This window comes from Lipotes vexillifer, unplaced genomic scaffold (assembly GCF_000442215.2).
Source record: "Lipotes vexillifer unplaced genomic scaffold, Lipotes_vexillifer_v1.1 scaffold591, whole genome shotgun sequence".
Classification (NCBI taxonomy): Eukaryota; Metazoa; Chordata; class Mammalia; order Artiodactyla; family Lipotidae; genus Lipotes; species Lipotes vexillifer.
In genome coordinates this window covers 3,381,999-3,393,565 of record NW_006791954.1, presented here as the reverse complement: position 1 = coordinate 3,393,565, position 11,567 = coordinate 3,381,999, and the positions used below count along the sequence as shown (strand labels likewise).

At 58.6% G+C, this 11,567-nt stretch overlaps 1 protein-coding gene across 1 annotated transcript in view; it reads left to right on the top strand.

The window, feature by feature from the left end:
• Positions 1-11,567, top strand: part of SRCIN1 (SRC kinase signaling inhibitor 1) — a 41,792-nt gene that overhangs the window by 12,451 nt on the left and 17,774 nt on the right. Inside the window, exons 3-10 of the mRNA XM_007465139.1 lie at positions 3,081-3,276; positions 3,899-4,097; positions 4,549-4,642; positions 5,149-6,002; positions 7,075-7,167; positions 7,414-7,457; positions 7,750-7,937; positions 9,059-9,234. Of these exons, the coding sequence (XP_007465201.1) occupies positions 3,081-3,276; positions 3,899-4,097; positions 4,549-4,642; positions 5,149-6,002; positions 7,075-7,167; positions 7,414-7,457; positions 7,750-7,937; positions 9,059-9,234 (1,844 nt within the window). The remainder of the gene's footprint in view (positions 1-3,080; positions 3,277-3,898; positions 4,098-4,548; positions 4,643-5,148; positions 6,003-7,074; positions 7,168-7,413; positions 7,458-7,749; positions 7,938-9,058; positions 9,235-11,567) is intronic.

The window sequence follows — 11,567 nt, the reverse complement described above, 5'->3', positions numbered from 1 at the left end:
CTCTCACTGTTGTGGCCTCACCCGTTGCGGAGCACAGGCTCTGGACGCACAGGCTCAGCGGCCATGGCTCACGGGCCCAGCCGCTCCGCGGCATGTGTGATCTTCCCGGACCGGGGCACGAACCCGTGTCCCCTGCATCGGCAGGCGGACTCTCAACCACTGCGCCACCAGGGAAGCCCACCCCGCAGTGTCTTCTTGCTCCAAGCATATTGTTTGCATGCATCCTCCCAGAGAAAAGTTCTTGAATCAGAGAATCAGGGAATTGTACAGTTGTGGCATCAGGCGTGCAGCCTTTTCGGAGGAAGCAGTGGAGCGTAGTGGTTCAATGCACGGGGCCAAGGGCCAGGCTGCCTGGTGGTGAATTCCAGTCTGCTACTAACTAGCTGGGTGGCCTGGGGCAAGTTACATAATTCTCTGAGCCTTGGTTTCTCCTCCATAAAATGGAACAGTATCTACATCATAGAGTTGTTCTAAAGGTAGAAGAAACACGAGACTGCATGTCTTAAGCACAGTGCCTGGCTCATGGTGAGCCTTACCTCATTAGCTATTAGCATCCTGGATACCGACTCGATTCCCAACTCAGAATCACCTTGGGCACTTGTCAAAAACCTTGAACCGGCTCCAAGCAGCCCCAGAGATTCAGATTTAGTGAATGTGGGATGTGGGGCAATGGAAAGAGTGTTTTTAAAAGCTCCCAAGTGATTCTGTCCTAGCCTGTGGACAGCTTTTGGGAATCTCAGATCCTAGTCTGACTGCCCCACTCAGGGTTCCGTCTGCCTGATCTCTGACCAGGAGTCATCGGTTCCTCACTGGAGCATCTCCAGGGACCGGTGCTCACTGCTTCCGATCTTTGGGAAGACCTTTCCTATCTTTGGAGAGCTCCGCTTAAATTACTGTTTTGTTCTCTTGCTGTCTTCCTCTAGTCAGGAAGTCCTTCTGGATGTCTCACTGTTTTTCTGCTCTGTTGTCCCAGCCCAGGGCTGGAGAGACATGCTAATGGGCTTTCTCTCTTCTCAAGAGGGTTTTCTACAAAGGCTGTGAGAATGGAAAGGGGCCCAGGAGGCCAGGATGGAGACAGGAACTGGTGGGGCAAGGAATGTGGGCATCTCATCGCAGGGTTCCCTGGGCTGCCTTCTCAGTCCCTAGGATCCCTGCCCCTCCTTCATTCTGGCCCCTGTTCCATCTTCTTATTGGCAACTCACTTGTGCCCCCCCAGGCACCGTGGCCACCCCCTACTCTTCATCCCTGCTAGCTGCCTCATTTTGCCTGAATTCTGTAGCCCCTCATCCATACTAGCCTGGCAACCACTGACCTTCCAGTTGCCTGGCAACCTCATGACCACCAGACCAGGCCTGGTTCCCCACACTGGGAAGAGAGAAGGGAGTAGGCCGGCACTGGTGATCAGCCTAGAACTGAGCTGCAGGGTCCAAAGTCTGGGCACAGGCATTCCCCCAGTGGGTCCAGTTGCTACGCTGCCTCCCTCCTCCCCAGAACCATGCCCACCCACTGGTCAAGGCATTGTGCTTGAGGCTGGATGCCCGCTAATGTCCCCAAATCTGACCTGCTATATCTCCAAGCCCTTGAGGACACTTTGGGGACAGCTGGGCACACTGCCCATCAGAGGAAGATGCTCTCTCTTTTCGAGAGTGCTAATCCGACTGGAACATTAAATTGAGTTAATATGAAGATGGAGATTAATTAGGTGTTAATCAGGACTTGGGGATGGAGGGAGCTGAGGAGGAGAATAAATACTTCCTTTTTAGAGATAATTTACTGTTTTTAAACAAATTATAAAAATGATACATTCTGATTGTGCAAAGTTCACCTGGCAGAAAAATGTATAAAGTAGAAAGGGGATGCTCTGTCTCAACCCCAAGATAACCAGTGTTAATGGTTTTGAATGATTTGTTGCTGTTGAAGATAGGCAGTTTATTTTATAGAAAAATACAATGGGGCAACATGATTTTTTTCTTGATAACATGTATATGTGTGATACATCTAATATATATATAACGTTACATAACAGGGAATGATGTAGATCTGATTATCTTTCTCCCTTAAATAGATGGGTTTCTGACAGCAACCAGGTTTGAGGGGAGGGGCTGGAGCAGACTGGCAGGAGCTGTGGCCCTGAGTGACAGCCCCAGCTTTCAGCCAGAAGTAGGCTCTTGAAGTGCAATTGAAATCAGGGTGTCCCCTCTCCCAAGGAGAGAGTAATCGAGCTGTCCCTGGGGCAGGGGATGGTCACTGGGTGACAGCCTTCCCTAGCCCCAGTCAGATATCACCCTCAGCTTGTGGCTTCAGGGCAAGGGGCTGCTATGTTGGTACTGGAGGAGGCTTTTCTGGGAGGCTAGCCAGGTAGGTTGGCTGTGTGGCAGCATGTGCCACGCAGGGAGGGGCTGAGGCCTGGCACTTATGCCATGCGCTCGTGTGGGCTGAGCATGTGCACTGCATGTACTAGGCAGGTAGTCTGTGTGAAACTGGGGTCCACCTGGCTTTGGGAGGTTTGGAGGTGGTCCTCCCAGTCACTCTAAGTCCAGGACATTGTTCCCAGCTCTGTGAGGGCCCATACCTCCCAGAGCTGGGATCCTGGGGTCCCTAGCTCTCTGCTTTCTCCCTGCTTCCCACCCCCACCCCAACCCTCTGAACTCCACGAAGGATAAGTTCATTGCTCGTGAATCCGCCGCTTAATTAATGTCTGGAACTAATGCCCCAATTTGCTCAATGATTCTGCGGCTCACCTCGGTGACAAATTCGTGTTCTTGTTGTTCTTTGGAAGCTTAAAATAGCAGGTGTGCCCATGGCTCCGGCTCAGATGGTTTCTTGTCTGGCTTCCCAGGGTGCCTGAGTCCTTTGCCCACTCCTTACCTGCTGGGTGTCCCGGGGAGGCCAAGGCCCCAAGCGGTTGGGGAACTCTCCTGCAGCCACACAGCGAGAGTCTGGAATCCAGGAGACCCTCCGGGGTGTGTGTGTGTGTGTCTCACTGGCTGGTTGGCTGGGGCTCCCTGGGCCTGGATGGGGGCAGTGGGCAGAGTGAAGGGGTCATTCCTGGTTCCTCTTGCCCCGCCCTGCCCCTGCAGACCCGCAGCTCGCGCCACACTCAGGGAGCCCAGCCTGGGCTGGCAGACCAGGCGGCCAAGCTGTCGTACGCCTCCGCTGAGTCACTGGAGACCATGTCGGAGGCGGAGCTGCCCCTGGGCTTCAGTAGGATGAACCGCTTCCGACAGAGCCTGCCCCTCTCCCGCTCAGCCAGCCAGACCAAGCTGCGCTCACCAGGTACTGCTTGTGCATCTTCCCTCCAGGCTACTGGCTCCTCCCTCTTCTCTGCTCACCCTGGAACCCTCTCCATCCCCTTTATCACTCCCTCTCTCCTCAACCATCTTTCTAGTAAGCCTCTGGCTCCCTTCCCCCATACGCATCCTCCCCGCCTCCCCCCAGCAATCTCCTCCGCACAAGGCCTCTCCCTCCTCTGTGGCTCCCTTTCCAACTTTCTCCCTTCACTTCTCTCTCCCTCAGCACCCCCTGCCCTGTCCCTCTCTCTCCAAGCCTCCCCTCTCCCTTAGGCGTCTCTCTCACCCGCTTCAGCAGCCCCTCTTTCCTTCATCCCCTCCCTTCTCACCTGTCTCCCCCAAAGCAACCACAACTCACTCTCAGTTTCTGCCCCACCTGCTCCTGCCTCCAATTCCATTTCCTCGTCCAGACTCCAACCTGCGTGGGGTCGAGGAGGTGCCTTGAGGGGCCGGCAGCATGAGGAGTGCCTGGGTGCACCTGCACTCCGGGGCGGCATCCGGCCTCAGACCCTGCCTCTGCGGGACCAGCGCGGCTCCCCAAGGCTCCCCGGGCCGCCGGCGTGGTGGTGATAGCGGCCCTGACAGCGAGGGCGGCGTCTCCTTCGCAGGGGTGCTGTTCCTGCAGTTCGGGGAGGAGACTCGGCGCGTGCACATCACGCACGAGGTCAGCAGCCTGGACACGCTGCACGCACTCATCGCGCACATGTTCCCGCAGAAGCTCACCATGGGCATGCTGAAGTCGCCCAACACAGCCATCCTCATCAAGGACGAGGCTCGCAACGTCTTCTACGAGTTGGAGGACGTCCGGTGGGCGTGGCCCCGGGGGGGGATGGGGTGGGCCTCCCCATACTCCTCCTCTGAGGGGGGGTTCGACGCCGCAGGTCATCCCCCAGCCCCCTCCTGACCCAACCTCAGCCCTAACCCCTCTCCTCCCGGAGCCCTACCGCCCCGCCCCCTTCTTCGGTCATCCCGGCCCCACCCCCTCCCTTTAAATCATCCACCCCTGCTGATTGGCCTTGGCTTGAGCTAACCTGAAAATGGCTCGTGAGGCCGAGGAGGTGTGCGGGGTGGAAGCTGCTGAGTGTGTGTGTGTTGGTGGCAGGCAGCCCGAGGCACGAGATCCACTGAGCGAGGAGTTAGGAAGGGGTTGGGGCTCGCGGCCCTCCTTGGCCACCCCTCTTCCCTCTGCCTGGAGCAGCTTCCTCTCCTCATCACAGGGCTGGGGGATGGTGACCCTCTGCACCCCTCCCTCCCCCAGGGACATCCAGGACCGCAGTATTATCAAGATCTATAGGAAGGAGCCACTCTACGCCGCTTTCCCTGGCTCACACCTCACCAACGGGGACCTCCGGGTATGGCTGGGGAGGCCCCGGGCATTGGGGAGGCTGGGCAGATGGGGTCCAGGAGCACAGAGTCTAGTCACTTGTCACCAAGGACAGCTTTGGAGAAGGAAATGTGGAGGCTGAAGCAGAGGGTGGCCTCCATTAATTGTGGAGTCATGGATGAGTCCTTCCCCTCATCTGCCACTTTCCCCTCTTGTCCGATCAGATTTCTCGAACCCGCTTCTAAATATTCTAGGAGTCCTCTCTCAGGAGCCGCCCCTTACCTTTTCGCTTCCCATCCCCCACCATAGGGTGGGCTGGGGGTCGCCCCTCTGGTGCCTCTCCCTCCACCACTTCTTCCTCCGTGCTGGGAGCCCTGAAGGGAAAGGGGCCCAAGACGCAGCAGGAGGGCGGGAAGGCAGAGAACAGAAGGGACTTCCTAAGCGTCGGGGGGAGCTGCTGGCTCCTCAAGTAAGAAGCAAGGGATCCCCCTTTGTGACCAGCCCTGTGGGGTTCGGGGGCTGTCTTCTGCACAGAGAGAGATGGTGTATGCGTCGCGGGAGTCGTCGCCCACGCGGCGCCTCAACAACCTGTCGCCGGCGCCGCACCTGGCCTCCGGTTCGCCGCCGCCGGGGCTACCGTCGGGGCTGCCGTCGGGCTCGCCGTCCCGCTCGCGCCTGTCGTACGCCGGGGGGCGCCCGCCCTCCTACGCCGGCAGCCCCGTGCACCACGCGGCCGAGCGGCTGGGAAGCGTCCCCGCTGCCCCGGGCGTTAGCCCGAGCCCCAGCGCCATCCTGGAGCGGCGCGACGTGAAGCCGGATGAGGACCTGGCGGGCAAGGCGGGCGGCATGGTGCTGGTGAAGGGCGAGGGCCTCTACGCCGACCCCTACGGGCTGCTCCACGAGGGCCGCCTGAGCCTGGCCGCGGCCGCCGGCGACCCATTCGCCTACCCGGGCGCCGGTGGCCTGTACAAGCGCGGCTCGGTGCGCTCACTCAGCACTTACTCGGCCGCCGCGCTGCAGTCCGACCTGGAGGACTCGCTGTACAAGGCGGCGGCCGGAGGCGGCCCGCTCTACGGCGACGGCTACGGCTTCCGCCTGCCGCCCTCGTCGCCGCAGAAGCTGGCCGACGTGGCTGCGCCCCCCGGGGGCCCCCCGCCGCCGCACAGCCCCTACTCGGGGCCGCCCAGCCGCGGCTCGCCGGTGCGCCAGTCCTTCCGCAAGGACTCAGGCTCCTCGTCGGTCTTCGCCGAGAGCCCCGGAGGCAAGACCCGCAGCACGGGGGGCTCCTCGACGGCTGGAGCTCCCCCTCCCGAGCTCTTCCCCGGGCCTGGGGAGCGCCCGCTCGTTGGGTTCGGGCCGCCTGTGCCAGCCAAGGACACGGAGACCAGGTGAGGGACGCTGGCGAGGCCCGGGGCTGCGCGGGTGGGGTGGGGAGAGGGGACACGGCAGAGTCCGTGGCAGATTGTGTCCTGGACTCTCAGACCCGGGAATCCTTGTAGACCCGGAGTAGCCTTCAGGGGTCGCCAGAGTATCTTGGCCGTGGCAGGGAAGGCACTGCAAAGACGTTTCATCTGCAAAGCCTGAGAGCTGGATGAGAGGGCCCCAGACAAGGACCCTGGAGACCTGGGTTTGCATCCGGTCCCTGAGCCTCAGTTTCCCCAACTAAAATTGAGGCTGAAGCAGAACTCTTTATTTAGTGCCTTTCCTGCTCAGACACAGAATGTGCCGCCATGAGAGCTGTCCAGCACAGGGCCGGCTGAAGTCCACTGGGGAGGGGGTGCTGGTAAGAAGTGGGGATGGGGAGAGAGGCACATTTCTTTAAGTAGCCTCCGAGCTGGGGAACACTTGCCCATCATTCAGCTCCCTGCTAAGGGTGCAAGGCTGGAGGAGGTAACCAGGCCACTGAGCTGCCCCCCTCTGCCCTCAAGCAGCACTGCTAAGAGGTGAGAAGAAACGATTCATTCACACAGCTTTCTCGTGGCCTGTGTGCCAGGCACTGCACTGGCCACTGTGTATGCCAAGCTGAGCAAACACGGTTCCTGCCCTGCCTAGTGAGGGAGACACAGCAAAAAATAATTGTTCTTCCCTTGGGAGGGTGTACTCCTCAAGGCTGCTGGGGACTCTGGGATGGCTTCAGAGGAGAGGGTAGGGAGGAGGGCATGCTGGCAGGGGGAATACATGTGCAGAGACCCAGAGTGGCCTGGGTGGGGCCCATTAGGGAGCCAGTGATGAGAGATGAGTCTGGAGAGGGAGGGGGTGACTGTCAGACGGGGAAGGGCCTTTCCAATGTTGGGGGTAGGCTGTGGATCCTTAGGCAGTGGGACCCTTTGAATTGTCTGTGTGCTGGTGGCTGGGGAGGGAATGGTATTTCCTCTAATTATCCATCTTAGGAATGGGGCGCTGGGCAGGAGGGACCCCATGCCCAGAGATGGGATTGCTCAAAGCCACCGTCTTCCCCAGGGAGCGAATGGAGGCCATGGAGAAGCAAATTGCCAGCCTCACTGGCCTGGTGCAGAGTGCCCTACTGCGAGGTTCGGAGCCAGAGACCCCCAGGTGAGGTTTTTCTCCCAGCACCGCTGCCAAGGCATGTGGGTGGGCAAGAGGGAGGGAAAGCGAGCAGCAGGAGCCCTGGGCTCAGCTCAGACAATGTCTCATCATTTTGCCCTGGGTGAATCGCCTCCCTTCTCTGGGACTCCATCCTGAGATCAGGGGACTGGAGGAGTTTATGTTAAGGTCTCACCCAGCTTTGACAGTCTGGGGCCTGGACCCCCTGATGGCCATCTTTTCCCTGTGCCACAGTGAGAAGATTGAAGGCTCCAATGGAGCAGCCACCCCCTCAGCACGTGAGTGACCCTTCTCCCCTCCCCCACAGGTTCTTGCCCTCTCTGAGCCTCAGATTCCTAATCTGTAAAGTGGCTACATCACCAGGCTTCAGTGGATAAATGAGTAGTCACCTTAGACCAAGATGCCTTCGCTCCGGCGCTTTGCTCCTCGCACAGGGCTGACCACTAGTTGGGGCAGGGAGCCAGAGCCACGTCTCTCTGTGGCTGCTGTGTGGGGTCAGGAGTGGGGAGGACTTTACCCCAGGCTCACAATTTATTCCCTTTCTCCCGTCCTCGTGGTCCCTGTCTGCAGCCTGCGGGTCAGGCAGCCGGAGCAGCGGGGCCACCCCAGTGTCCGGCCCTCCCCCGCCCTCAGCCAGCAGCACGCCTGCGGGGCAGCCCACTGCCATCAACCGTTTGCAGATGCAGCTACACCTGCGTGGCCTGCAGAACAGCACCAATGACCTGCGCAGCCAGCTTCAGCAATTGCGGAAGCTCCAGGTACCACCCTCTCCGGGGCCTCGCCCTGTACCCCGCTTCCTCAAACCCCGCCCCGCCATAACCCACCCACGAAACTCCTTCCTGCGAGTCTGCCCCATCCCGAGGCCCTCCGCCGCTCACTGGGGTGCTCTCCGAAACCCTCCTCGAACTCTCGCCACCTCGCTGTCTCTACTCCCTCACCAAGCCCCCATCCCTCGCCCGGGTCCCCCTCACTGAGCCCTCTTGCCCCTTTCCTCAATCCTCACCGCTCTCCTGAAGCCCCAATCCACCTCACTGAGCCCCCTTCTCCGGTCAGTATCCCTCAGGGCAGTCCCTGTCCCTTCCTGTCCCGCATTCTCTACCCCCCTCCCCTCCCTTGGGCGGAAGCCCTTCCCCCAGATCCCCTCAGCTCTCCCTTCCTGAGCCCACACAGTCTTCCCGGGCCCGCCCCGCCTGGCAGATGGTCCCACCAGTCAGGAGCCTGGCATCGCTGTGCCCGCTCCTCGAGAGTATCCCAGGGCCCGTCAGGTGAGAATAATGAGTAGAGACAGGCTGGAGAGGGGGCAGAGAGTTGCCATCTGGGCAATGGGTAAGATCTCGCCCACCCCCACCTTTGCCCCAACTCGGCCTTAGAACTGTTTTCCCGGCCCAGCCACGGAAGCTCTATCAAACCCCAGTGCTTGAGTCCTTCATCGAAGCCATAGCCATGCAGCCGCAAGGTGGGCAGGGCCCCTACGTAGGGCCACCCCTTGCCGCCCAAATATCCGCTATCCCGTTCTCCTGCCTCTATACTTCCCCAGAACGAAACATTTTCCTCCTCCCCCCACCATCTTACCCCCTCACTGCAGCTAACCGCCACAGCCATGCAGCTGCGCCTTCTGCAGGGCCCAACTTGGCACTCCTCCCTCCACTATCCCAGGCCGTTCTCCTGCCTCTATTCTTCCCCAGAACTAAGCCCTCGGCCTGTGCCCCCCGCCATCCCACCCTTTCACTGCTGCTCACGGCCACAGCCGAGCATTGGTATCTTCCGTGGAGCTTGCCCCGCGTTGGGCTCTCCTCTGCCTGCCTCCTCCTAGCCCCCTCCCGGCTGCGCGCCTCCGTTCCCTCCCACCCGCGCCCATCGGTCCATCTGCGTCCCGCAGCTACAGAACCTGGAGTCTTTGCGCGCGCTGCTGAAGGGCACGGAGGCGGAGCTGAGCATGCGCGTGTCGGAGGCGGCGCGGCGGCAGGAGGACCCGCTGCAGCGGCAGCGCACCCTAGTGGAGGAGGAGCGGCTGCGCTACCTCAACGACGAGGAGCTCATTACCCAGCAGCTCAAGTGAGGCTGGGCCCAGCTTTGGAGGGAGGGCGGGGGGGTGCGGCCTGGGTGGCCGGCAACCTGGGTTCACGGGGAGGCGAAGCTCCCTTCCTTCTGAATCACAGGTGACGTTCTGAAGCCTGATTTCCTTCTCCTCTGTGGCCTGGTTTCTCTGTGACCCACAAACCTTTGACCGTCTGGCACAATTCCTGTTTTCTTTTTTTCTGGCTTGATGCCTGCTTTTGCTACGGTCTTGCTTCCTAACGGTCCACAGTCTGGCTTCCCCGTGGCCTGCAGCCTCTCATGCGTCCAGCTGCCCGATGTCACTCTGCCCTCTGCCTGCTTTCATTCTGGCCTGTGACCCGTGCAAAGTGACCCTCGAGTATTCGGGTGGAGCTTTCAGGTGTAACCAGCTCGGTCAGCTTGGTGCTGACCAGTCACGGTCGCCACCACTCCAAGTCTCTGATCTCTGAGACCAGGTATAGCCAAGGAGAACCCTCCTCCCGTCCTAGTGCAGCTGAAACAGGGCTCCAGGAATAGAGAACACCCCACCCCCAAATGCTTAGATGTGGAAGGGTTAACAGAAGACAGTCCTCTGCTCCAAATTTAACAAATGGCTGTCTAGCCAAGATTCGATTGTCTGGCACCATTGAAGGGAGAAGCTGCCTGCCGCTGTCCATCCACTGAGTGAGCGGCCCCTGCCCACTGCAGCCTTCCCTGGTCAGTCCCTGGGGTCTGAGACAGAGGCCCTGCTCCTCCATCTGGTCTCCCTCTTGGTGGTTCAGGGCACAAGGGGCCTGAGGTCCAGCTCCAACACTGAGAGGCTGTTCGATCACGATAGGTTTTGCCCTTCTCTGTACTTCAGCTTCTTCACCTGTGCCCCGTATTAAGATTTTCGCAATTCTTCCCAGAGAGGACTTGGATTCTACTGGTCAGCGACTCGGAGCCGGGGAGGCTGCTCAGAGGAGCCCAGCTTTCTCACCAAGGTCATAATTGGCTGTATCACTTGCAAGGGGCTACTTGAAAAGGGTCCCTGCCCCTCAGTCTTGGGCTCACAGCCTCTAAGTACATGTGCTTTTCAGTGATGCACAGGGCAAAGGTTCTCATGACCCCTTGTGGCTGAGATGAAATAAGGGGCCATCCCACTTGGAAATAAGCTGGTGGCAGCCACTGCATCACCCCTAGTGTGACAGCTGAGTGACAACTCTTGTCAGATCTCCGAGTAGACTGATGGCTGCCAACCCCCTTGCCCAGGGAATACCATTTACCCAACTTTCCTGTCCCCTTTTTGCCCCTTTTTATTCAGCACAGAGGAGCGGGGTTGGAATTTTCAAAAGGAACTTTACTGAGACATTAAAGGAAAATAAAAGGAAATATAAAAGTACAGAGGCAGAAGGGATGAAAGGATGTATTTATGCTCCTGTCATATGAGTGTCTGGTCCTCAGCTTCCTGGGGGCCTCAGTTCTCCGGGAGTACACAGACTCCCTACCCGCTGCCCTGTTATCAAACCCATTGCTCAGACTGCTCACTTGAGAGAGCTTGGGGGCAGGATTCTCCATCTACTTCGAAAGGAGTTCCTGCCTTGCATGGAGCAGCTTACATGGGAGGTTTTTAGGGGCCAGGTCTGGAAGCAGCATGTGCCCCTTCCATTCATATTCCATTCGCTAGCCCTCAGCTGAATGGCCGCTTCTACCTGCAAGGGAGGCTGGGAGATGTAGTCTAGTGCCTAAGCTACTGTTTGTCTGTGTGTAAACTGGAGGTAATAATGGTTCCCACTCACTGGATTTGTTGTGAGGATTAAATAAGGTAAAGAAAGTGAGGAGATGAATTTGCACCTGGCAGGCCGTAAGCACTTAGTACAAGATGGCTCTTTAACTGGCAGTGCTGATTCACAGGATTTTGTCCTTGGCTCCAGTGTGATCTTTTCACCCGCTAGTTGGATGAAGATGTATAAAGCATGCTGATAAGATTTGCTGATGACACAGAGCTTTGAGGGGGGGCAAATCTGTTGGATGGTAGAACTGAGATTCAAAAGTTGTTCCTACATGGATCGTTGAGCTGAAATCCAACAGATGGGATTCGACAGGAATGTACGTAGAGTCCCGCATGTGGGTCAGGGACATCAGTGACTCAAGTACAGAACTGAGATGACCTACCTGGGCAGAGTTCCTTCTTTCATTTTTTCATTCCTTCCATAATTATTTACCAGGCATTTATTCTGCTTCAGGCACCATGCCAGGTGCTGGAAATCAGAGATGAATCAGAAAGACATGGTGTCTGCCTGCCTGGAGTTGCTTAGCCCAGCAAACAGGAGCTCCAGGGAGGAAGCAGACCCCCAACCCCAAGTGTAGGG